This window comes from Nyctibius grandis, chromosome 2, assembly GCF_013368605.1.
Source record: "Nyctibius grandis isolate bNycGra1 chromosome 2, bNycGra1.pri, whole genome shotgun sequence".
Lineage (NCBI taxonomy): Eukaryota > Metazoa > Chordata > Aves > Nyctibiiformes > Nyctibiidae > Nyctibius > Nyctibius grandis.
In genome coordinates, this window is record NC_090659.1 from 53,187,663 (window position 1) to 53,214,362 (window position 26,700).

The following is a 26,700-nucleotide window of genomic DNA, read 5'->3' on the forward strand; positions in this document are numbered from 1 at the left end:
TGGTAGGCTAAGGAACATTCAGCCATTAAGTCCTCACTCAGAACCTTTTTTTATTCATTTTTTCAGTACTTTGCACAGATCTTTATGAGAGACTCCTGCCACTACTCCAATTCATGTAACAGAGAAGAATGAGCATAATAATACAGGCTACAACTTATTGTCACTTTGTGGAAAACATATTGGTTATCGTGAAATTAATTTGGAGGCTCCACTACAATTGATTAATAATGTGTCTGTAAATGCTTCTTCATGGTGGCTGAGGAAGTGACCATGGGTGACTGGGAGCAGGTCATGTGCGCTAGTTCCCCTCCCTAGCTTTGAGACTCTAAAAGACTTCTAAAAATGAAATGAACGTACTCTTTAAACTCCTCTGTGAAGCTGTGCATGGAGGAAGGGGTGGTTAGTATGATTATTTTTTCCCTCTCTCTATATGTAGTTTGCCCTAGAAGAGTGTTTGGATTGTGTTTCTGGAGGCTTCCACATTACAAAAATCCCCACACTTTCACAGACAGAACCCTTGCAAACAGTTGCTGCAGACAGCCTAGCTGTTAACTGGAACATCTAGCTATTAAGTTGACTATTATTATTATTATTATTATTGATTATAATTAACTACCCTAGCTGACAAATTTGCTTTGACTTGTTGTGGTGGTCCAGTTCAGTCTTTGCAGTGAAAATGAAATTGCCCTGCAATTGCTGTTTGTTTACCGTAGGAACTAAGATAACAGAATCCAGAATAATCTTTTGGATTCTGTACAAATAACCATTTTACTTTCTTGTGTTTGAATTTCCTTTGAAGGCTTTCATCTCTATCACAAGTTGCCCTCAATAGTACCTGAAAGCTGTCTCCTGATTCTGGTTGGATTGCTTCTTGGTGGGATTATTTTTGGAGCAGAGGAGAAGTCCCCACCTGTAATGAACAGTGATGTTTTTTTCTTGTATCTTTTACCACCCATTGTACTCGACGCTGGATATTTTATGCCAACTCGTCTTTTCTTTGAGAACTTTGGTACCATATTCTGGTATGCTGTGGTGGGCACGCTCTGGAACGCCATTGGCATTGGAATTTCACTTTATGGAATTTGCCAGATTAGTGCATTTGGTTTGACTGATATCACATTGCTGCAGAATTTGCTCTTTGGCAGCCTCATTTCAGCTGTGGATCCTGTGGCGGTGTTAGCCGTTTTTGAAAATATTCATGTCAATGAGCAGCTTTACATCCTGGTGTTTGGAGAGTCTTTGCTGAATGATGCTATAACTGTGGTAAGTTACTTGCTAAGTGATTGGTTGATAAAAACGATAAATGATTGTTTGCATGCCACTCCATTGTATCTCTTTGTATCTGGTTATTACAGTTTGCTAATAGATGGAAGTCAAGGAGTGCTAATGTGTTTACGTAATTCTCTAAACTTTAGATTTAGAATCTACGGTAGTCTTACTACACCAGAGTAATGTGTCATGGTAGCGTATTTGCTCTAGGGATTTTACTACCTCATCTCTTTAGTTTATTTATCTTTGAATTCTGTTACTTCTGGAATCTGAAACTGGAGGTTTTCCTCACCTGCAGAAATGTCGTTGGATAGGAGAGGGAAAAGGGCCAATGTGGGGAGTCCCTGCATGTTTGCAGGGAGAATGGGCAACTCATTGAGATGGCACAGGACCCGGTTGATGCTAGCCTTTAGCACGTGCCCATCTGGTTGGAATTGCCCTGAAACCACCAAGACATTTCTCCCAGGCTACAGATGAGATAGGACAGCCATCTGGAGGCAGTAATTTCTAATCATTAACTAGCTGAACTGGGTTTGTGGTGCTGACCTGAGGACAGCAATCTGCAAATTCCATTAACATCCCCAATGCTCCTCATTTGTACCTAATGACACCATGTCTGGGACATTACTCCCATTTATGCATGCCTTACTTGGAATCCTGCCCGTGCCAGCTATGTCCTGGCACGCTTTCTGTTTTGTGAGACATGGAGGTCCAGTTTTTCATATGCCAGAAGGATCAGAAAGATTCATTAATTGGGTCCGCACCTTCCCTGTCTCTGTCACTGGCTTCTTACTCCTGTCCCATTCTATGCACAATTGTCCTTTAGTTTTTCCCTTTTCTAGGACTTTGCCTCACCTGCTTAATACATGTATATCTCAACATTTAATCTGAGCCTTGGTCCTAATAATTTCTTCTGTGTCCATGGGAATACTGTTGTTTTTTTTTTTTTCACTTACGCTTCATGCCTTACCTGATTCTGTTGCTATCCAGCCAGCTGAATCGCGTCCTGTCTTATGGGCTTGCCTTAAAGCCTAGCTTTTCTCATTTAGCCCACAGCTGAAACTGCCTGCCATTACTAAACTGTTATTTAAGCCAGTCGTGAAAATAAGTGGGTGTAAATACTGATTTTCAAAAGGCTTAGCAGTTCAGCCATGGCTGTGTCTATCTCCGTTCACTCTTAATGGCCACTCATGCAGTGGAATTCTTTTAATACAAGTTTTTCTGGGGGAAAAATGTCTCTTTTTATGTTAATGTAAAAATTTTTTTTGGTGGATTTTTCCAACCAAAATCACTTTTTTTCCAATCACAAAATCAATCACCTTTCCACTGGAGCAGCAGTTAATCCAGCAAGATTTGCTAGGAAAACACTGCGTCCTGATGATGGAAGTATTCATGCGTGCCATTGCCCAATGGCAAATTACTCCAAAACACCATTTTTATAGGAGCTGACATGGTAATTTAATAGCCGTGATGCATGGCTTTCCTGTAGGCGTCATTATTGCCTTCTTGGGAGGTAGTCCTTTGTTACGGCATCCCTGCCCAGATGCCCTAACACAGGGGAGATACTCTACAGAGTCTGTAGGGCCAGCCCAGCATACGCACTGGACATATATATATTCATGAAGGAGTGAAAGGAATTTAGAGTACCTTTGGTCTTGCTTCCCAGCTATTGCTTAAAGGTGGCACTTGGCAGGAGACCAAGTGTTTTCCACGTGCTGAGCATTGGTGTGCTAATGGTTCCCTGTTATGATTTTGCACACCTGCAATCATGTGATTATACTTAAAACAGGACCCAGGCTGTCACACAGACCCCCCGTGGGGTGCCCTTAGAGGACCTCGCCTTCCCTGCCCATAGCGGTGCTGCTGGACCAGTCCTTGCTGTGGTGCTGCCGGGGTTATGCACTATCCGCTGGAAGGAGACAATGTTTTGTAAACACTATCTCTTCCTCTGCCCTTGTGTTACTGGGAGAGATGATAAAACCAGCTAGCAGGCAGAGCTGAGCAGCTTCCAGCTTTCGTCTGCTGGACCCCTTGAGTCCCACCTACCCCGGCAAGTGCCTTCAGTGGGATGCGGGGATGAAGCACGAGGGGACTTGAACGCAGGCTGGCCATCTGTGGAAGCTGCCTAATTCCTACACCACTGCAGTATCAAAAAACCCAGGGGCTACACAGATGGGCAGTGCAGAACAGCGTGACTTTAGTTAACATGCTTTCTAAATACTTTAAGCCCTTCTTCCTGCTATCCCTCTTGCACTGCCTGACTGCTCCTAATAAAGGCTTTTATTAGGATAGCAGTGTCCTCTGTGCTTTCCCTTTTCAGAAAATGTGCTACAGCACCTTCATTTTAGATAAAAAACAAGGTGTGCTTTGTCAGGAATCTCAGCTTTGCTGTGTTTCTCAGATGGTCTTTCATGCTTGATAGTTTTTGCAATATGCCCGTGCATTTGAATGATCCTTTTGCCCCCACTGATGGAATTTTGGAGCTTGAATTTGGCTGAAGACAATGTTTGCCAGTTGGCTTCTTGTTCAGAGTTGGTGCTTTACCGAAAGACTGGGTCAGTGATAACTAGCACGGTGATATTAAATGGCAAGATCACAGTTGAAGTTGAGTGTTAGCAGTTCAAATTCCAGTTCTGGGTTTAGAATCACAAAGAAGGAGCCAGTGTCATTATAATAATATTGTTCCCATGTTAGAGAGCATTACAGCAGTGCTCTGTATTCTGTCTCTGATGAAAACATTATTTTAGAGTGCTTTAAAGTAATTTCTGAATTAAAAACTAATAACTGAGAACTGATGAAAATAAGCAATTAGTGTCTAGGAAGAGCAGAGATACTCTGAGACAAGATTAAAAAGTGATTGGTGACTAATATTCCTTGGTGCAACCTTCAGCGAGTTCAGCTGAAGGATGTTGAGTAAATGCAAATCTTGAACTTGAAAAAAACCCCCATTCTCATACCGAATGCATTACAAAATGTGACTGGAATTGATGTTGTTTAACTCACCTGAAAGTTTAGAGAGAGCTGTAAAACTGAACTGCTGTAGAGTAAAAGGCAAGTGAACCTGATTTTGATCTCATTTACAGCAGTGTAAATAAAGAACAATAGGAACGAGATTAAAATCATGTTCATGACATTCCATAGTCCTAGCTGCTGCTTCTACCACTTGATCTGAGGTACAAAGGAGAACATTGCTTTTCTTCTTTCAAATAACTTACGGCATCAGACTTGAGATTTATGGGGTTGTCTGTATGTGGAAACAACAGGCTCCATTCTGTTGGCAGGGTGAATACTTTGCTGTAAGGATGAGGTGATGTTATAGAAAGGCTATTGCTTGAGTAGATCAAAATTATATGCTTCTTTACAAGCAGTTCTCAGTGGCCTTGCTTTGGAGACTTGCCTTATATATATTTATATAGTTACTTTCTAAAATATAAAAAAGGCTATTTAAAACTCCAATTAAACAAAATAATAATCTTCCCTCACACATACCAAGGGAGTATTCTGCCAGGTCAAATTCTGCAGGTGTCTTGAAGAATAACACAACTCTGGGATAGTCCCAAGTTTCAACAAGTGACTCAGGGAAACCCCTCTCCTTGCAAACAACACAAATAAGCAGCCTTTTTTCTTCAGTCTGTGATTCATGGAGTCCCGGGAGTCTGTGGACTGAGAGGTCCTTGTGAAGCGGCCAACAAAGGCACACCTATTATCAACAGGCTTAGTTTTGGTATACTTCTCTTCATGCAAATCCATAAGGTCCACAAATCAAAACAGGTGGAAAACCAGCAGAGCCTATAAGATTACTTTCCCGCACTGCACAAGGCATAGTAACAAGGAACAAGGCAAAAAGGCTGGGAGTCTGCCTCAGAGCAGCAAGATGAAGGGGTTTGTCCAGGTGAAAAAAGACACTTCTCCCAGGTGGACTCATCCTGGGGGCATCATTGTTATCAAATAAATAGTTCATGCTCCTGCTCTTGTCCTGTTTGTTGCTTTGTAATGAAAATGATGGGTGACCAGGCTAGGTTTGATTTAACCTTCTTTTTTTCATGCTTGCTCTGGGATATGTTTTTTTCTTTTCTTTTTCAGTTCTTTCCTTTCACTTAGCCCAAAGGACCCATAATAGGCCACATCTTTGCATTAGTCTATAGTGAGAACTTTTACCTCTGTAAGACCTATCAAATTTTGGCCAAGAAGAGCCGAACAACTTCCTTTCTGTCATGTGAGAGAGAACAAGACTGCAAACACGACAAATCCCTCCCAGTCACTATTCAAACACCTGCATTGTTGGCACAATGCAAGTACTGATAAAACATTGTTCTCTCAAATAGCATTTCTGATAGAGAAACCTGTTTGGTTTACTAAGAAGTCCAGAAAGAAAGCGGAGGTTTAACTGCTGCAAGCTGTCCAGGATGACTAGTCAGGTGTTTATTATGACCAAGGTGGCTTAACCTGTGAACCCACTGTGATAGGAATAGGTGCCTATGACCAAGCTTAGATCTGTACAAGGGGACTATGTAGCCATCACAGTATTGCACGGTTGGGAGCATACACTTGCAGCACCAGACAATGCTTAAATCTCCCAGGTAAGTCTGCAAATGGGGAAACCCTTTAAGATTTCTTTAAGAGTAACTGATGCCATTATTGTCCATTTTGTAGTAGCTAAAATACTGGATATTCGAGAAATGTGGACTTTACATTGTTCTGTTTCCTGTGTAAAACAAAACGGGTCTCTGGCTAAGAAAATGTGATAATCCCATTGACCGAGTTTGTTTTGGAGGATGGTTATAAACACTTTGAAAATTAAAACTGGGCAAACACATGGTAACAGGTCTTTTAATGGGATTTAAATTCAAATCTCTAGAAATAATCTAAAATTTGAAAAGTCTTCAAACCATTGGATTCCTAATGGTTAATAAGTCAGAGCAAGAGCACTCCGTGGATGTCATGTTTCTTGTACTCCTTGGGGTGGTCACTGTCCCTCCCCTCGCCCCCCGCCCATGCCAGATGAATCTATGGTCTCATTCAGTACTGCAGCTCTTGGTGTCTTATGTAGGTCACACACATTTGAAAATAACCTGATTTTTCACTGATTATGAAACTGTATTTTTTCCTCTTCCTTTTTTTTTTTTTAATTTATTTTATTCTAGGGAAAATCTGAAATGGCCATTTGTGGAGAAATTAGAAGATCTGCAAATAAATGAATTTAAAGAAAGATTAGATAGATCTATGCTCCTGGCCTGCAGAATGGCGTGGGTTAAGAAACCTGTCCCATTTGCAAAAATGGCAACAATTGTATTTACCCTTCTTTGTATATCTCCTTGATATTTATGGGTGACAAGTAATATGCCAGAGGTGAACAACAGCATATCTCAAAAGTGAGTTCAAGGTAGATGGAGAAATTCAAAGTTCAACATTGAAGCAGAGGAACATAATGACAGGAAGGCAAATTAAGAAGGGTTCAGAAACATAATGTGCTTTCTTTTTCCTCATAGGTCCTGTACAATTTGTTCAAGTCTTTCTGCCAGATGCGCACAATTAAGGTTATTGACATATTCGCTGGGATTGCTAACTTCTTTATAGTGGGGATCGGTGGAGTATTGATTGGAATCCTTTTGGGATTTGTAGCAGCCTTTACCACCCGTTTCACCCATAAAATCCGAGTGATTGAGCCACTCTTTGTCTTCCTGTACAGTTACTTGTCATACATAACAGCTGAAATGTTTCATCTCTCGGGCATCATGGCGTAAGTACCCCAAACTTCAGTAATAATAGCACCCAAGTAAGAATGCCAAAGGAAATTTCAGAGAGGACCAGATTTTGCAAACTTTGCCATATGGCATCATTCCACCGTGCATGGCAGTGATGCTGGCTTGAGGATTTCCGGCCTCTCCCCTCCCGCTTCCACCCCATTCTCTCAGCTTGCCACCACACCAGCTGTGTCACTAAAACTGTTCATGGCATCACACCATAAACCATATCTTTGAAATGTTCCAAGTTAAAAATAATTCCTTGTATTTTCAGTGGGGTTATTTTTAACTCAGATCAGTTTGGTGGCCTGTGTCCTCATGTGACCCTACAACTAGTCATAAGGGCAGGGCTGAGGGGTGGCCCACAGTGATGTGGGGACAGCAGTGGCCAGGACAGAGTGGGAGTGGTAGCTGGGAACTTCATGAACTGGCTTCACTTCCGATGCCAATATATTGTGAAACTACATCTTACACTTAGTCATATGAGCAGCCAGTAAGTACCATGCAATGAAGACAATGTATGTATCATTAAGGCAAATTCTTGCTGGATTACAAGCACAGTAAGGATTGGGTGAATGTAAAATTTGCAGAATCTAGTCCTACGGTGATATAGCCCTTTAGTTTAGTACCTTGATACGTGTACCTGTGTGTTACAATGCTCTCTGTATACATTATTATGTATAAAATAATATTATTCTTCCCACTTCCAACAGATAAAAAGTATTTTCACTCCTTGTTTTTCACTCCTGGGCTTCAGTAAAGAGAGAGCACAGCCTCTCGCTTGATTCTGTTTATACTATAACAACCTCAACTTTAGAAAGAGCCTTTATGACATTTGATATACTTAAACGGGTGGTTTTCGTTCCAAATAATATATTTAAAGGCCAACCTTCTTTAATGACTTTGTATTGTTCTAGTGGCAAATATGAGTCATTCAGGCATCAGGAGCATAGCTTTTTATGAAAGCTCAGATGTTACTTCTGAGTATCACTAATACCTGATAATATCTCGATTATTATCTTTTAGGAAAGTGAAGATAGGTGTGATAGCATAGTCATGCCAGTATAAGGTTTTCTGGAGCTGGGAAGCAATTTACATGGAAACTTACAGCTGATGATTTAAGTAGTATAAAAATAGATATATGCCATGAAACGGGAGTGGTTAGTACTTTAATATAAGTAAAGAGCTAAAGATTGCATAGGTTTCTTTCTCTGATATGAGCCTAAATAAAGTAACATATGCATCCACTGTGACCGAGTTCATAAATGTGCCATCTCTTTCCCTAGCTTCTATTCATAGCATTTGTGTGGTTTCTAGTTTCTTCCACTTCTTAAGTCAAATGTCCTTGACATCCTATGATCAAATACTTAAAGGGCTTCTAAACCAAAAACATGCGGCTAAACTGTACGTAGAAAAAATTGTGGCAGTGCCCATGAAAATACTGATTTGGACATGCTGCATCTGGGATATAGAATGGAAAGGGCACAGGGGGGTCTGCTGCTGGGTTGGTAGACCCACCGCATGCCACTGCCTGCAGCCAGCACACCAGCACTTCCCATGGCACTGACCACCTATTTCTTTCCATTTGTAACAGTGGCCCCTGAGTGGGTGCAAAACAGAAGAGGGAACACAAAGTATTTTTTTTCCCTCCGGCAGCACAACAGAAAATAAGTTATCTCTAAAATGTCCTGTATGTCTTTTGACTCTAAACGTATTTTGTAACAGCTAACAGAGCTGGGTACATCAGTGACCCCGTGGAGGGAGGGGAAGGGCTCTCTGCAGCCATGTCATGTCTCAGCTGTCACGAGATGTAAAGCGTGTCCTCCCCCAGCAGTGCTGCTGAGGGCCTGAGAGCTCCTGTAATCTCCGTGTCCCCTTGGAGTAAATCTACCCCGTGCTTTTCACGTTTTGTTGGGCTTTGAACTGCAGAGAGTATTTTGCTGTGTGTCACAGTGCAACATGCACCGGTATTGAGTTCCCTGTCGTTTTTCTGCAGCGAATGACTCATGGCTGGATTGCTTGGGCCTGACTTCCAAGTCAGCCCTCCTTCGAGCATGTAGTTGCACCAAATGACCTTGGAGTGTCCCTTACAACCCGTATTGTTTATTCATTATATGAGTCTGTGGCCATTTATAGTTCAGCCTATGGGGGATAATTGCCTGATCTCCCTTTTTTCACCCATATCCACGTGAGTCTGTTACGCTATTGATTCCCACTTCCTTCATAACCAGGTTCGTAAAGATACTCAGCGAGACCTTGTGGTTATGTGCTGTACCATACTTTAGGCGGAGGACTTGAGCAGGAACATACAGTGTTATCAAATAAATAAGGTACATACACAGAGTGCCTCATTTCTGTGCAAGTAGGAATTCACTGGCAGAGGAATAGAGGGGAATGAAATGTGCTTGTCCCTCTTCTGATAAGTCTGTGTACTCATTCTGGGGACAAATGATTCTTGAAGCATCCGTGTATAACCCCTGCACCGGGTTACCCGGCTGAAACAGCGAAGGGACTGAAGACTGAACTATGTCCTTGTGAGCTGCAGTGAGAAACTCCTCTCCAGAAGGAGAGGAAAGAGCTTCTACTGTAATTAGAGCTGGGCTTGAATCAGGAGCATGGCTGTAAAACATACAGAGGTGTATCTGAACTTTATTTGCTTGGTTCTGTTTCTAATTATAACACTGCATTTTCTGCTTACTAATTTCTCATAAAGGCTGTGAAGAAGCAGCAGAACTATTAATATGTGGGGTGTTTTTTTTTTTTTTTTGCAACAGTGAGGTAGCAGGCTGGAAGGAAGAAACATTGAAACTACTGTAAATTTAGTAGGTCAAGGAAACTTGAGGATTGAACCCAGTGGCCTAGTTTATTGCAGTCATGACAGAAACTGCATTGTTTGTGTGGGAGGACTTTTATTCTTCAGAAGCACAGAAGGTTGCAGGTTAATTGCAATTAACTGTTTTTTTTCCCTCCCCTTCTTGACAAGGCAACTACCTCAGGTCACAGAAGTGGAACCCAGAAGTAATGTGTGTAAAATAAAACACCTAAGCTTTTGCTTAGATTATGGTGACAGTAAAAACTTAGTTTGGGAAGAACATATTATGATAATGTACATGAAATCTTGCATATTTAAAGAAATGTATTTTATATTAAATTCTAACATTATATTGCAATAGCATTTTCAACTTAAAGAGACTTCAACAGGATTTTTTCTAATGTAGATAAGTACTCTGAAGAGATACCATTCATACAGTGAGCAGTCATTAGCTGTGGCATAGTACTTAACTGAAGAGTTCACCAGTATAACAAATATTTGTTATACTGGTGAACCAAGTGCTGTACCCTATTTGTTATACTGGTGAACCAACTTATCAATTAGTTGACACTAATTGAATGAATGCAAAATGTGACTGAAAAGAATATTGTATATGTGAGTGTCGTCCCTTTAAATTCTAGTGGTTAAGCATGGTAGGTGTTTTAAGTTACAGCTTGCAAAGATCCTGATTAATCTGGTGACAGATTCTTATCAGACATCTATTTACGGTGTCTCCATTACCTCAGGATCCAAAAACAAACCATGTCCACAGCATGCTTCCCCACTCCTCAAGCTACAGGGCTTTCCTGTGACTACAGTCATGAAAACTATTTATTTTAAGAGGGTAATAAATAGTACTGAGTGTTTTGTTCTGTCTTTAATGCAGACCTGACAGCCCTGATGCTTTGGGCAGTAAGCTGCAACTTTGAGACTCTGAAACGACTGTGGGTCTGGAAATGGCTGTTTTGCAGCCTGCCCACTGTGTTCTTGCTGTATTGCATTTGCTGCCCCTGCACTTGCCAGCTCCACTGTGTTCACAATTGGCTGGAGGAAGCCGGGATGCATCGGACTTGTTATACTTGCACAGACAAGCTGTGCACTCACAGGAGAGCTGTCATGACCTGTGACATAACCTGAGATATTTGTGGGTCTGTTAGCGCAGCCTGTGACTTTTGAAGAGCTGGTTTGCCAATGAATATGAGAGTTCTGGAGGGTGAAAGTGCTCAGTAGATTTGAGACCCTTCTTCATATATACTTTTGAGATTGGTCACCAGGATTATGGGCAAACTGAAGAACCTGGGAATGTTTGACAGTTTCTGGGCTTGGTGTCTGTCCTGGCCAAGTCATCATTCTGTGTCAGGACAAAATCCATGCAGGGCGCTGGTTCTCTCCCACTTTCTCCCTGAGATGTGCAGGCACATACATTTGTGGGATCTATGACAAGTCTCTAGTTTGGGCAACTGTAAGATCAGAACAAGGAGGAGAGCTGTGAAGATCATCAGCAGTCTGTCTGTATTGGCAAAAATTCAGGACCTCTGTTGTCCCAGCCAGATGCTCAAACTAGAAACGTTACCTAAACCACTGAGTCTTGCAGGGAGGAAGCTTGCATGCTCATAAATATACATCATTTCTTCCGCTGTGGATCCCACGTAGCCATGATGAGCTCTGCTTCCCAGACAGCATGCTACTCTTGGGCCACAGAGGATCTTTCTGTTCAAGACCATGGTGAAATCAGCTAACAATGAGGAGAGCTGACAGTTATGTCAGTACGAAATGCAGATGGGAGTCTGGGATAGTTTTAGTCAAGCTTTCCTTCTTAGTCTTGGAGTTTGCTTAGAAGTGGGGCTAGTTTTTATATGCCAATGGCCGTTTTATTTTGTGCTTTCTAGATCTGCCTCTCTATCACCAAGTAAAGGTGGACGAAAATGCAGGGTGAAGGCCAGGTTAGGTGAACTGTTCTGCTAGCAAACCCTGTCCACCTGTATTTGTAAGCCACCACCTGCCCCATTGGACTGCATTTGTTACCACATCAGACCCTCTTCCCTGGGTTTTATTCACCCCGATGTGCCTGCAGGGGCTGTGCTGCTTGACAGAGGTCAGCGAAGTACACTGTGCCCTCTCCCAGTGTCCATGTGTCCTCCCAGATTCATCCCTCGGAAGTAATGCTTCCCAGTCACTTTGGGGCTGTGGATGTATTGGTGGGGTCAGAGATCATAGAATCATAGAGTGATTTGGGTTGGAAGGGACCTTTAAAGGTCATCTAGTCCAACCCCCCTGCAGTAAACAAGGACATCTTCAACTAGATCAGATTGCTCAGAGCCCCATCCAGCTTGACTTTGAATGTTTCCAGAGATGGGGCATCTACCACTTCTCTGGTCAACCAGACGTCTCATCATCCTCATTGTAAAAAATTTCTTCCTTCTATCTAGTCTCTACAACTATGTTTCAGATCTTGGCCATTGCCCTCCAAAGCAGACCATGCTGTCTCCACATAAGAGAAGGAAACTTCTGGACAAAACTAACTTTAGTTAATTAGGAGAAACATATTCAGAGTCTGCCAGTGACTACAGCTTCAGCTGCTGGCTGCTGCTATGGACACCCTCTTGCAAAATGCTAAGAAAGTTTACTATGCAAAGGTCCTTTTGAAGTTACTATTGCTTCTGGGATTCCCCTTTCTGCTTTGCAAAATTTTGTTTAAATCCCTTCTTTTAGAAGAAAGAACCTAGACATTTGTTCATAATGTCAGTGAGCTTTTTCTGAGCTGTCCCTTAGTCTGCCTTTCCATTTACACTCACATTCAGGGATGTTTGAGTTGTTCAGAGATGGGGCTCTTGGCTTAGAGGCAGGACATGCTCACCAGAAGGCTTTCTGCAGTGGGATCTCCATGAGATGTGGGAGAGTCGTCTTCAACTTTTTCCAAAGAAATGCTGGCAAACCTACCGTCCTCCTCCATGAGAGAGAGCAGTGTGGAGATTTCAGTAGGAAGAGATATCCCCAGATAATTATAAACCGAAAACCTAGTGGAACTAGGATAAATAATGGTAGGACAAGTCGTCATGGGCTATATTAATAAAGACAACATAAATACACATCTCTCTCTGTTTAGGTTTAGTGTACATGGTTTGACTGAGAACCCATACATAGGTGTGTATAATGTTTTTAACTGGGAAACCAGAGAAGACATGTTTTTGCCCTAGACAATAGAACTTGGAGTGACAGCTATTTCACAGTGGACCTTGCCTTAGTTGCCCACCCTGATATTTATTAGGCAATTCAGACTGTGCTTCCCTACACTGAGGCACCACCTTGAGGTTATGCTCCAGCCATCTCTGCTAACTATCCTTAAACCAGTAAACTTTCTAGCTGAGTGGTCCTCCACCATCTAATGTCATTCTTTGCTTTTCCTGCTGATTAAGAAACTCTGTTTACTAACACAAGCTCAGAGCACGGACACATAGGCATAATTACAGTAAGCCCTGTCTGTTCTCTCATGTATTGGCCAAGATGCCCATTTCATTCATTTGTAGGTGTTTTAAATGTGCACCAGCACCAGCGTGATTTCTGGTTGTGTATTTCTCCTACGGGTCCATGTCCGTATGCTCAGACAAAGCAAGCAGTGGCCCAGAGTGATGGAGGATGACAAATTGTATGTGGCCTTGCTGCTTACTTTGCCTGGAAAGAGGAGCTGGCTACTGTCACTACCATTGAGGAGGAGTATGGTTTGGTGGAACAACTGCTGGTGGGAAGATAGTGAAGTCTTGCCCCAGGATGTGCAGTTGCCATCCTGTCTGATGTCCCTCAGCAGCAATAGAAGCAGCGAACCCTGTTTTCCAGGGCTGCCCCCGGCTCTCCTCAGCTCCACTTCTTTCAAAACACAGAGTGTGAGTGACCTCTTGCACAGATCACGTGGATTTAGTATGTGACAAAACTCTCCATATACTGATGTCTTCTCAGAAAACTCCCCACTGCGGAAAAAAAGTCTCATGCCCAAAACTGATGGTTCACCGAGTCTATAAATTTGAGATTGGTTATGCAATAAGTTATGCTTTGTATTTAAAGAGGACTATGGAAAAGTGAATAATATTCTGTAGAAATGAGAGAGGCTAAAAAAAAACAAGCCAGTGAAATACAGGATAATGTTTGCCTTTCAGGATTACAGCTTGTGCCATGACCATGAATAAATACGTGGAGGAAAATGTTTCCCAAAAATCCTATACGACAATAAAGTATTTCATGAAGATGCTGAGCAGTGTCAGCGAGACTTTAATCTTCATCTTCATGGGAGTGTCTACAGTTGGGAAGAACCATGAGTGGAACTGGGCCTTCGTTAGCTTCACCCTCCTTTTCTGTTTAATCTGGAGAGCACTGGGTAAGCAAGTCTCAGTCTACTCAGCAGTATTCTTTACAAGTGAAACTTTTTACCTCTCCTCAGGTAGAAAATGCCCAAATTTAGGCGGAGTCCCTTCATCTGCCTTTATACCTTTACTGCAGTCTGCCACATCCCTGGAGCCTTTGCGTTTGGTACGCCAGCATACACTGGCATCTTCTCCCTCCATCCCCAGTCCTGCATCCTTCCTATTTAGTAAAATTAAGTGAGTGAATAGGAGTTTGCAGGATTCAAAGCACAGATTGATGGAGGTGTCACAAGCCAAAGTGTTCAAAAGCACCTTAAATCCTATTAAAAAAAAAATTAGGAGTCTTGGTCTATACTGACGCAGAGAATTATTGCTATTCCAGAGGTGCAGAGTCCAGCAGACAGCTGTCTTGTGAAGATCAATTAGCTGCTTCGGGTCCTAAATCCAGCTGACCTGAGGTGGTTGGCTCACTAAATATGTTTAAAATTATGCTCCTTAAGCATTTTAAATTTTTCTTCCATGGTGTTTTCAAGCTGCTAAGTGACATTTAATTTCTTCAATAATATATAGGTAAGAAGCAAATAGAAGTGTTTTAAAACAAATATTAGCATTGTGGGGGATTTCTGTGTAATTTTAATTTTCCTTTTTTTTTGCCCTCCTCAGTGTGTTTGTGTTTTTTTTTTTCCCTCAGGTGTTTTTGTTCTGACTCAGATCATTAATGTGTTCCGGACAATTCCTCTCACTTTTAAGGACCAATTTATTATTGCCTATGGAGGCCTCCGAGGAGCTATTTGCTTTTCACTTGTATTTCTGCTTCCTCCTGCTGTGTTCCCCAGGAAGAAGTTGTTCATCACTGCTGTTATTGTGGTGATATTCTTTACTGTTTTCATTCAGGTAATGCCTTTCCTTTTCTGGATTTTTTATTTCTCAGACAGGTTGTAAATAAGCAGTGGGTAGAAAAACCAATGTCTTAACTTACTGGAAGGAACGTACGACATGACTCCATGGTCGTAGTTCAGAAAAAAATGCTATGCAGACAGCATACAGGTAGCAAAAGTATGACAGATATTAAGTGCTTATGCTAACAGGTAAGTAGTATTAAGCATTTAAGACCTAGTGAGGTTGGAGTAGAGATAAAAGATAATCTGGGTACAGCCCCGGCACTAATTCCTTGTTAGAATATTTAAAGTTGTGCATTTACTGAGGAGTTCGGTGTTGGTTATGGTGCACAGTGAGCAGGGGATGGAAGACACTGAGGGCACTGAGAGCTGGACTGGAGTGTGTGAGTCTGGGTGTTAGGCAGTGATGCTGCAAACCAGCTGGACATCCATCCAAAAGCTCCAGGTGTGCAGAAGAACGTGAAGAAGTTGTCTCTGGTGTCAATATGGCCATGGAGGCCTGGTCGGAGTGACCAAGAGAGAGGGAAGTGACTGAAACCAGCAAAATGTAGAAGAGGTGAAGCCCCTCAAATAAGCATGTCCAGAATAGTGAGAGAGATGTGAGAGGCTGCTCCATGGAATTTCAGATCTGTGGGAAAACAACATATTTTTTTAACCTGCCTTTTACATGGAGAAGGGTGTCATGGGAAGTAGCAAGTATCTCTGCTCGTGCTTGGGAAAGGGGAAAAGATGCTGGAGCAAGTGGAAGTCAGTTAGTCAACCTTAGCATGTAAACTGTGAAAGATTATTTTGAAGGATAGAATAATTTAAAATATGGAGGTAAATAGAATGTGTTATGAAATGCAACATGGTTTACCAAAGGGAAACCTGGTATCATTCTTTGATAAGGCAATGTATTTTCTAGAGTAGTCTCATCTAGCTGGACTATTGTAAAATCTTTGGGGGAAGGCGCTACAAAGGAGATTGTTAGCTTAACTACTCGTTAAACTGAGGTTTAGATTGACATTAGGGTGACTGTAAAGTGAATGAGGAAGGAGCTGACAGTTTCTCCTATAAAGGGAAATAGAAGCATATTGGGTTAGTAAGGACCTCTGCGGGTCTCTAGTCCAACCTTGTGCCCAAAGCAGGGCCACCTTCAAAGCTAGATCATGTTGCTCAGGGCCATGTCAAGTTGAGTTCTGAATATCTCCATGGATGGAGATTCCCCAGCCTCTCTGGGCACCTGCTCCAGTGTTCAACCACCCTGGTCAGGTAATAGGTTGATGAGATGTTATTAATGGAATTCCTCAAGGACGGTTCCTGTGGATGGTTTTGTTTAATATTCTTGTTATTGACCATGACACATAAACTTAGGAGTTTTTTGGTGCTGATGTTTCTTGATGACAGGCTTTGGAAGGTGTTCGCAGGGTGACGGTGAGATGGGGTATCATGTAGAAAGAAGAGAATAAATGAGGGCAAATATTATACAAACAGAATGAAATTTAACAGTAATAAATGCAAACGTGTTCTTGGTAGGACTTTCTTACTAGGGATTTCTCTTATGTAATGGGAACCTTTCATTTGTAATAAAATAGAAAGGGAAAAAGACACAGGTGTACTAGTTGATAACAGGGTGGAGTTTAAGCCACCAATGTAGTGGGGAATAGGAGAAAGGCAAATCTGATCTTAAGACACACTGAGACAGGTGTTTCCACCAGAGAATAATGTCATGTTCTAGAATGATCACGGGAGTGGTAAGCGTATCGTGTGAAAGTAAACCAGGATGCCTTGGCCTTAGCAAAATGAAGGAGAAGATGGAATATAATTACTGTTTATATCAGGGAGTGAACACCAGAGAAGGAGGAACACTGTTTAAACTAAAAAGACAAATGTTGGCACAGGAAGAAAGTGGTACAATGTGACCATGATGCAATTAAGCAGCAGCTTTCTAATTATCAGAACAATGAGGTTTAGGATGAGTGTTCCATTATGAGCAATGGGGCAAAGAAACCTAACTGCTTTTAAGATAAAGCTTGATTCATTTATGAAAAGAAGTATGTGACCTGGTTGTCTGGGATAGTAGGGACTGATGTCAACACCATGGGAGAGTCATTCCTCTCCCCTGTGCCAATGTGCCTATACAAATAGACAAATTATGTCAATTCTTCCACAAGTAATTGTTCAAAACCATGCTATCATTCTGATATAGCCAAAACTTTTTGTTCTTTCTCTGAGAATAGTCAGGCAAGGACACATATTTACAAAAAGTCTTAGTGTCACGGGTCTTGAATAGCAATTTTAGTGCTACTGTTGCCACGTCTTTGAGCACCTGTTTTGGAAGTAATGACTGAAAAAGAGGACTTTGTATGTTTGCTTTGGAATGATGGAAGTTCTGTTTGTTAATTCAGAAAACAAGTGAGGGTTTTTCTAATGCATAACAGAACTGAAAATAGTTTAAAAATACTATGGATGGGGTAAGTGACGTATTCCTGATGGGGTTTGTCAAGTTGCCCCTCTTGAACCTGTTAGCTTTAGAGAGCCCTTTCCTTCCTTGTATTGCATTAGTGGAGTCTAAGTGCTGACAAGGACTTCATAGGTAAGTGCAACACCTGCTAATCACAAGAGTGAATTCACTATTATAGTTATTGAGTCAGGCTGGATTTTAGGGTTAGGAAGGTGAAAGACTATCCACATCTAAAAAGATATCTACAGCCATTTTCAATGCTTTCATAGAGATGGAAAAGACTGAAAGGCTTCATTTTTTGCTTTACGTTTATGGAAAAAAAAAACAGAACTATTTGCCTTTTTTTTTTTCTTCACAGGGAATAACAATTCGCCCACTGGTGGAGTTTCTTGATGTCAAAAGGTCAAATAAAAAGCAGCCTGCTGTCAGTGAAGAAATTTATAACAGGGTATGTTGCAGATTCAGTGTCATAGATGAAACCCTCATATAGATGAAATTCCTGGTGGCTTTCAGTAAAATAAGGATTCAGCATACAGTATCACAGAGAGACACACACTCTTTTAGATTTCTTTTTGATAGCTGTTAAAAGCACAATAACTGTAAAGCTTATATTTCATCTTTGACAATTATCAAAATTAGCGTTACTACATATCATTATTTTGGAATCTTCACATTCTTAATTGTTCACATCTTGAGGTAAATTAGCTTTCTGTAGTTTGTTTCACATATGAGATATGTGTTATTTTAGAACTTGGCTACATTAGGAAAGCTTTGTCAATTTAATTACATTACATCGCATTGGAGTTAGTCTGATTAAACAAATGCAAGCTCCTCCGTAACACACTTAAACTTACTTAACTCTCACATCATCAGCTGCTTTATGGATTTGTATTTGGTATGTGTATGTCTCCAATTACTGCAGTTTATTAGCCATACATGTTCTTGAATGTATTTCTCCTTGCAGCATACCTGTGGCAGGTGGTTTGAAATTCTAAAAATGAGGAATAATAAGGGCCACATTCAGCAAAGAAGTCAATCTAGGCATCTAAAAGTCCATCCTTCTAGAGCTTATCCTTTGGACATGTCTATCAGGATTTCCCTCTTTATTTGAGAGACCCCTACTATGGTACTTGAATTAAGAGCAAACAGTCTGGGGATCAAGTGAGATCTTAGCTGAACTGATTCACTCTGTCGTAAATCATAATAGACTGAGGAAGAGTGTGCTCCTAATATTAAGTGCTCAGGATGCTTCGAGGTGAGTCTAGACCACAGTCCCGTAAAATAGGAGCTCAGGACCTGGTTCTGGGTATCTCAGCTCTGTCCTGTGCATCCTGAGGGGCCAATGTTGATGCGGGGGGCTGCTGCCCACTCAGGGTCTCTCCTCCGCAAAGTCATACCTGGTTGACTGTCAGGCCTGGGGAAGTCCCTGGAGAAGTCCCAGGCATAGCCCTAAGTGGTCAGGGAACTTAAAAGAAATGAAAATATGTGAAAAAAAAGTTACCTCCGGATTCAGGCAGGAGCTGAACAAGACCGACATTGAGGAAATTAGCAACTAACTTCTGTCCTTTTGGGGCTGTGAGCTAAGGAAGCTCCAGGGGAACAAAACAGAGTCTGGCTCTGAGTTTGGTTACACTGCATTTAGTTAAATTGAAGCATGGTTCTGAATTGTGACTAGACTTCTGTTTTGAAGTAAGTTAGAAACTAATAATATCTAAGGGCAAGCCAAGTGATGTCTGTAAGTTTATGTAACGAACCAACATTTCACCTTTAGTTCTTTGACCATGTGAAGACTGGAATTGAAGATGTGTGCGGACACTGGGGTCACAACTTTTGGAGAGATAAGTAAGAATGTCATTTAAAAGTTTTGTTATACAGGAGAGGCTAAACTGGCTCAGGAGCAACAAACGAAGGCTTTTGGGCATCAGATTTCATTTTCAGCATTTTATTCTTGAAAGTGGATAGTTGTTTTTAGAACGTGTGGGTTACGAAGGGAAAGCAGCAAAACAATGTCTTTTTACTAAACCACAAGCAAGTAAAACAAAATCGCCAGCTGGGAAGAAAGACAGCCCTCTGATCCCAGGGTAAAGGAATGTACCTTCTGAGAGTGCGTGTCCTCTCCCTGTTTCTGACTGTTTCAGAGCATTTCCTGTATGTCTGCTGAGCCTTTCATCCCATCCGGCTTTCCTCCTTTAAGTTGTACATCTCTGTGGTGTTAAGTGAGGAGTTAGTTCCCTATTTGATGGGAAACATACAAAAGCTTTGTGACTTTCTCTAGAAAGATCAAGGCACTAGATAGCATGAGGTGCATGACAGATGCTAATGGCAGGCAGCTCCAGAGTTCTTGATGGTATTATTTAGGACTTAGTGTCAGTTAAGAAGATATTACCACTGGCAATACCTGAATAATTCACGTTTTCAGTTTAGCTGCTGAATCATCATCATCATTGGTTTGGATCTAACTTCCTTTTCTCAGAAGCACATGCTTTTACACTCCATTTCTTTAGACCCCGAAGTGTGAACATTGCTCACCCACCTTCTAGTCACTGCTCCAACAAGAATGTAAGTGTTTTCTACAGAGAGGAATAGCACCAGCAGGAAGGGCTGAGAAGAGCCCTCTCCAAATGACCTGAGGTCCTGACAGTGAGGACACTCTCCTGACTACATGACATGGGTGCAACTTTCCTTTACTCAGCCTGGTTCTCCTTCAGTCTGTGTGAGATCTTTAATTAACAGATTACAGAGCAAAGGAGGGTCCCACCTCTTCATGACCTTCAGAAACATTTTTGACCCAAATTCAAGAATAATTTCAGAACGGTCAGAGGGCAAAATGTTTTCTGACAAACGAAATCACCCCAGCTATAATCAATATTTTTTCACTAAGCATCCAAGAGGGTTGCAGTTGCCTTAGAGGAAGGGAGAATTTCCAAAGTTTTATGAGAGCAGGCTAAAATTTCAAAGAAAAAGCAGTTGGTGCAAATTTAGACCTTTTATTTGTTATTACAGTAAATATTTAATGTTCTCTTTGTCTCAGTGAAAATGGAGAATTAAAAATAATATTGTCTAATAACACAGAACACCTAAAAGTTAAAAGTTGCTGCTAGGGAGACTGTCCATTAACTTATTAACCAAAACACAGGTTAAGACTATCTAGGTTACATAAAAACATAGTAACATAGAAAAGGGTCAAGTTCATCATCTTACTTAGCAGTAGGTTGTTAATATGAACAGACACATGCCCAGGGAATAAACCCCTTCAGAATTGCATTAGCTACAGTATATTGGCTTTCCTTAATTATGCACAGTAAAAATTAACTGGTTGGATTGGTTTGCCTCATGTACAGGTTTAAAAAGTTTGACAATAAATACCTGCGAAGACTTCTAATCCGGGAGAACCAGCCCAAATCCAGCATTGTTTCTTTATACAAGAAGCTGGAAATCAAACATGCCATTGAGATGGCAGAGAGCGGAATGATAAGCAAGGTCCCATCGTCGGTGTCGCTCAGGTAAGCAAGAGATGCCAGCGTGGCTGAGCATTTCAGCTGGGTCACGTAATTTATTTCAGCCCAGTCTGTAGGCAGGACGATCACTTTGACTTAGGACACTTTGTGTCCAAATGTCATCTGAACAGTAAGCGGACATGAAACAAGAGTGTTTTGCCTGCAGCTCACACATGAAGCACTCAGTGAGCTGTGCTCATCCGGAGCGTGTAGTTTTACAAGGGCAGCTGCTCACGGGAACATTGATTTGCCATGTAGAGCAGGGCTGGATTTGAACCAGTGCCTGCCCATATGCTGTGAATTGCTCCACGGGAAGCCTGAGGGGCATTTTGAAAAGTACCTTAATCAAATTTACAATTCAATATAATTTATATAAAATTTTGGAAACTGAGTTTTGAGCCTTACCACTGACTCAAATGAGATCAAGATTTCATTCCGACGTGTTACGTTTTCACCTGTTCCTCGGTAACAAAGGAAATAGTTCAAATGTAATTTGCAATCATAGAAATAAAAACATTCTTCCTCTCTCTCTCTTTCCTCTATTTTCCTTTTTTTATCCTGCCACAGTGAATATCATGAAGGAAAGATAAAGCCGCTTTCTCCCACTGAAATGGAAAACATGCGGGAAATATTAACAAAGAATCTCTACCAAATACGACATCGAGTAAGGATGAAGCTTTGCATACTTAAATATCCCACTGTTCTTTGAATATACTGATTACCTTCCTAACCTGTCTTTGGGCTAGTACATCTGCTGTACCATAGCATAATAATTAATGCTGTTTTTCACTTCTATTGCCTATGAATCCATATCCTATCATACGTACAGCAACATATTCGTACTCCTTTATGTAAATAGCTTACTTGATCTTAATCTGTTGATAAAGCTCGATGTTTTTGTCATATTACCTGCAATATACTGACATTACTTAAAAAGGACCATAGGTGCAAATTCAATCCAACACTGTCCACTTATATCAGTATTTGGGTCACTTTGTGATATGGGATTAGATTTCCCATTTGTCTCCAGTTGTGAAGTTGTTTGTATTAAGAGCAGAGGTGATGAGCTGAAAAAATAGTGAAATAAAAGCAAAAGGACGTTTCACATTTACCGTCCTGTGGCTAAGTAGTTTGAACGCCTGAGCCCTTGGAAGACATTCAAAAGTGGAGCAAGCTTCAGCTTGCTGGAGGTAAAAATGACTTCCCCCAGGTGACTCATTGCTTTCAAATGTGCATCCTCTATTGACGTATTGACTGAGCTAGTATGATGTGGGCGTAAACACTGTATTAAGCCAGCTTTTTCCAATTTCTCTTTCATTATAAATATCTGCAGGTTAAAAAAAACCCACCCAAACAAAACAGGTGCTTGTGAAGCAGATGACTAAAACAATGCCAGCGTAATTACTGTTCTTGTTCTCAATCATCATCTGCAATGTGATTTTGTTCACAGGGATTTATGATGCTTATTAAAACTTTAAAGCAAAAAGCCTGTTTTGCACTGTGCATATAGTTCAACACATTTGACATGATGCTTTTCAGAATGTGACCACTGCTTTTATATTTCAGACAATGTCATATAACCGACATAGCCTGGCTGCAGATGCAAGCGAAAAGCAGGCCAAAGAAATTCTGATCCGTCGCCGGCATAGCCTTAGGGAGAGCCTGAGGAAGACGAACAGCCTGTCAAGAGAAAGACCGGTACTTGCATTTTGGTTGTTTTATAGAAAGCAGTTCTTTGTGTCTAAATGTCATGCAGCAAAAAATCTTCTGAAATGCAGAAAAAATAAATAATGAATTTGGAAGACAACTGCACATATAATGTCACACTTACACCTTGAGTTGCACGCACGGACCCCTTAATTTGTGTTGATCCCTTCAGCAAAGCTTCAGTCTTGTAGAATGTGACATGGGAGTGGGATCTGCTGCCACAATTTTATCTCAGAGGAGCTGAACAGGCTGTGTACACAGTGTACACAGGATGGTCAGTATTCTCTATCAGTATTTTGATGAAGTGTGGATGATCAAGGTCGAAAATGACTTTCAGATAGACAAACTACTTAGAGTATGCTCCAAAATATGGGTAAGAGAACTTTTAATTGAGTCAGTCAGAGTGAGCTCTTCATTTGAAAAATGTGGGCTCTTTAGTATTAAAAAGATGTAGGCAGGACTTCAGGTTTTGACACAGAATAGGAAAACCCCCTCTGCCTACAAGAAATGCTGTGGCATGATAATATTTGGCTCTCTGAGGCAATCCTGCAATACCTTCACCGTAAACTTCAGACCATATTTGAATGGAGCACACTAATTCAGCAGGGAAGCTGATCTCCCAAATCATATTACCATTTTAGGTATCAGGGAAATTAACCATCCTATAAATATGTATTTTCATGTTACAGGAATACCTAGTGACTGTTGTCTTCGTTGGTACAGTTGTCCTTCAGCAGCTGAGGCTGGCAATAAGTGCTGTATCTCATTTGTGATCATTACCAGGGCTACTGTGGTGTTAATTGTGACAATAAGTCTGTTCCTGGATGATTTTTTCCCTTTCAACCACAGTTACATATGCTCTTTGTCATACAAATAAGTGATTTACTAGGTGGAATAACAAAGAGACTCAGCAGGACTGAGACATTTTTGCGGCACGGAGAGAAACGGGGTGTCTGACAGCTCTTTAAAATGCACATGCTGTAATTTTAAAAACAATTATACTTGGATAAATCCACCACAGAGGGGAGCATAGTGGTCCTGAGCAGCACAACAATATCTGAAGAGGAAAAATCTCTCATGGAAAATAAATTTCCTTTCAGGTTCCCTTTGAGTGTGCAACAATGAATGGTGCAAGTGGAGGAGAGATGGTAGACTGTAAAGGTTTTAAAAAATCTTTGTAACAAATGTAAGAAAGGATGCCCTTGAGAAACTTCTGAATTTTTTAAAAAAAAGCAACCTGTCCTGGAAAATACCTCTCATGTTCCAGGAAGTATGAGGTGTGCTCTGCTCCCAGGGCCTTTAGAGCTTAGTCTTGGGAAAACAAGGATTTTATGTCATTTATGAACTGGTAAATGATCACGCTGGTGCCTAACTTTCCCATCAACTTCAGTGTGACTAGTCAACTGTATAAAGTCATTTATATGTATAAAGCACTTGCAGATCAGAATACAGATTAGTTCTTGTGCCTGAGCTTCAGTCTCAACCTAATTTTTGAGGCTGACTAATAAAAAGTTTCAAACTGGAGTTGCATGAAGTGATGACATGCTTGCAGCGTTTGCTTTCCTTAGGAAAACCTGTACAGGTAAGGTTGAGGTTATAGAGCATACATTTATTAACTTTGATCTCAGAGGGCATATCGCTAGGTTTTGCTTTGATTAAGCTACTTGAGATTACTCGGTCTTTACCTTGGTTAGCACAGACCTGAACCAGCGATCAGCATTAACTTGAGTACGTAGTAAAAGATCACATATTAGCTAATCTCAAACTACTCTTCAGCCCTTTAGCTACATAAACCTGTTCAAGCCTCAGTCATGTACCCTAACATACATTATGCAAGTACTTCAGTCTGCATAAATTAACATTTCTTATATTTCTTTGCACGCAGGCTGCTACAAATACAAAAAGATTCCTTTCACTTCCTAAAAACACTAAACTCCCAGAGAAACTACGAGTGAGAAATAAAACATCTTCCAAAGGTAATGGAAAATTTTCTGATGTCTCTTACTGTGCTGCAGTCATTTTGCCTACGTAGAAGGAAAGTTTTTCCAGGGATGACGTAGAGCAATCAGCATACTAATTTTCAAATATATATTAAATGTTTTATGTGCACATGCTTTCATTCTAGAGTTAATACCTTCATAGCGTATTTCTAGGTGTTGGATATTTAGCAGGGATCATAGCACATTAAAAGCGATGGGTCCTAAAGCAGGTATTTGAGTGTAGAGAAATGCCCCAGCAAGCAGAGTCTTGTGGGGCTTTCTCAGTTCAAATGCCGTAGTGGCGTAGACCTCCCAGCACACGTCCTCATGTGAGCAAGCAGCAGCCTGAAACACTTTTGCCCCAGAAACACTGCCATGGCTCGCTCTCCTTGTCTTTATTCCACAATGTCTGGGTCTCCCTCTTGGGTTATGAGCCTGTTTGGTTTCTTTTCTCACTGGGGTCAGGGTAGAGGACACTGCTCTGAGAACCAAACCAGAGAGAAGAATGAGGACATGAGGTCTGGTTTATAGTTCTCATGAAGAACTTCTCAAAATGCTGTGGTTTACAACCAAAATGTCATTTTTTTTTCTGCCTAAACTCACAAATGTTTTATATTGGAGTTCTTAAATGCTAACAAAAAAATAAAAAATCTGGAAGAAGACAACCATTTGATGTGAAAACTTTGCCCAATTCTATATATTACTTTTGATTATTGCCGGTTGCATTACCATGCTTATACCATGCTCCGGAGCATTTCCTTTCATGACAAGCAGCCATCAAGATATCTTGCTGGGAAGATTAAACCTCTTCACAGTCACTAAAATGTCCTTATCCCCACACCAGTTAGTTTCCGACTCTTCCAAATTAATTTAGTAATAGACCATGTTTTTGTCTGTTAGTAATTACATCTTTGATTTCCTGAATGTAGGATGCCTTTTATTCTGCAGTTCTGTCTGCAGAGGTCACCTACTGTCACCTAAAATTAAAGAGGAAATGTGCCTCCAGATTATTCAATTATCAAAAAATATATTATTTGACATATTTAGCGGGGGGAAAGCCTGCAAACACAGTCTGATGAAGACCTTCCTTGACGTATAATTGTCTGGGTGAATGGACAATTATGTGGTGATATATTTTGTTGACCCTTTCCTCACCTTTTTAAAAGAAATAACATGTAGGCTACTAATGGAAGTTGTTCTTATGACAGTTGCATAATACACAATTCTTTGATATATTTAAAACATAAAATCTGACTTAAGTCTAAGAACAAATCTGAGGCATTCATAAATGATTCTTAAAATGATTATCAAATGACTGAAGTGTGCAAGTTTTGGTGAAGATACTATCAATTTAGAAGAAGTCTGCTGGGGAAAATTTATGCACATGTACACATTCAGAAAGTTTCCTGCTTGGTTTACCTGATACCAATCATTTAAGAGCATTCCCTGAATGATTATGCCAGCTTTTCCTTGACCATTTTCTACCCTGCTGTGAGAGGGTGAAGGAGTCTGCAGCACTTGCAACCTGTGAGATTTGCCCTGTGGATTTTCTTTGGTATCTTACATTCAGGTATATTAAGCACGGGCTGTTTCCTCCCAACGGTACATTGACCTTGGGAGATCCTCTGCTCGGTGGAGTATTGATGCTCCTTTTCCAACGTTAAGTTTCTAGAGCCTCTGTACATGTCGTGCTCTGGAAATGCCTCTCAGTTTAGATTTCATGGGATGTGAGGGTGAGAAATATAATTTATGTATCCTGCTTGGATGTAAGTGGGGACTAGACCCCACGTAGCTCAGAGAGAGACAGGTTTTTCCATGTCCAGAGCCAGAACTGGGGAAATGTCAACTCAAACAAGGGGGCATTTGGCAACTAAGGAGCAGCTGAGGGAGGGCTTTCTAAAAATCACACTTTTGAGGGGAGGGATGTTTGTAAGTCAAATCTATCCTCTGTCCTGGCAGAATTAAGTGTCTATTACTGGGTCTAATCAGAAAGCA

General features: G+C 41.0%; 1 protein-coding gene across 2 annotated transcripts in view; it reads left to right on the forward strand.

Annotated features, from left to right (window-relative positions):
- SLC9A2 (solute carrier family 9 member A2) overlaps positions 1 to 26,700 on the forward strand; it is a 34,191-nt gene that overhangs the window by 5,109 nt on the left and 2,382 nt on the right. For both annotated transcript variants that reach the window (XM_068424936.1, XM_068424937.1), the window contains 10 exons: positions 800 to 1,263; positions 6,759 to 7,009; positions 13,977 to 14,194; positions 14,872 to 15,074; positions 17,881 to 17,970; positions 19,294 to 19,364; positions 20,864 to 21,025; positions 21,587 to 21,683; positions 22,586 to 22,717; positions 24,612 to 24,702. In XM_068424936.1, the coding sequence (XP_068281037.1) occupies positions 800 to 1,263; positions 6,759 to 7,009; positions 13,977 to 14,194; positions 14,872 to 15,074; positions 17,881 to 17,970; positions 19,294 to 19,364; positions 20,864 to 21,025; positions 21,587 to 21,683; positions 22,586 to 22,717; positions 24,612 to 24,702 (1,779 nt within the window). The remainder of the gene's footprint in view (positions 1 to 799; positions 1,264 to 6,758; positions 7,010 to 13,976; positions 14,195 to 14,871; positions 15,075 to 17,880; positions 17,971 to 19,293; positions 19,365 to 20,863; positions 21,026 to 21,586; positions 21,684 to 22,585; positions 22,718 to 24,611; positions 24,703 to 26,700) is intronic.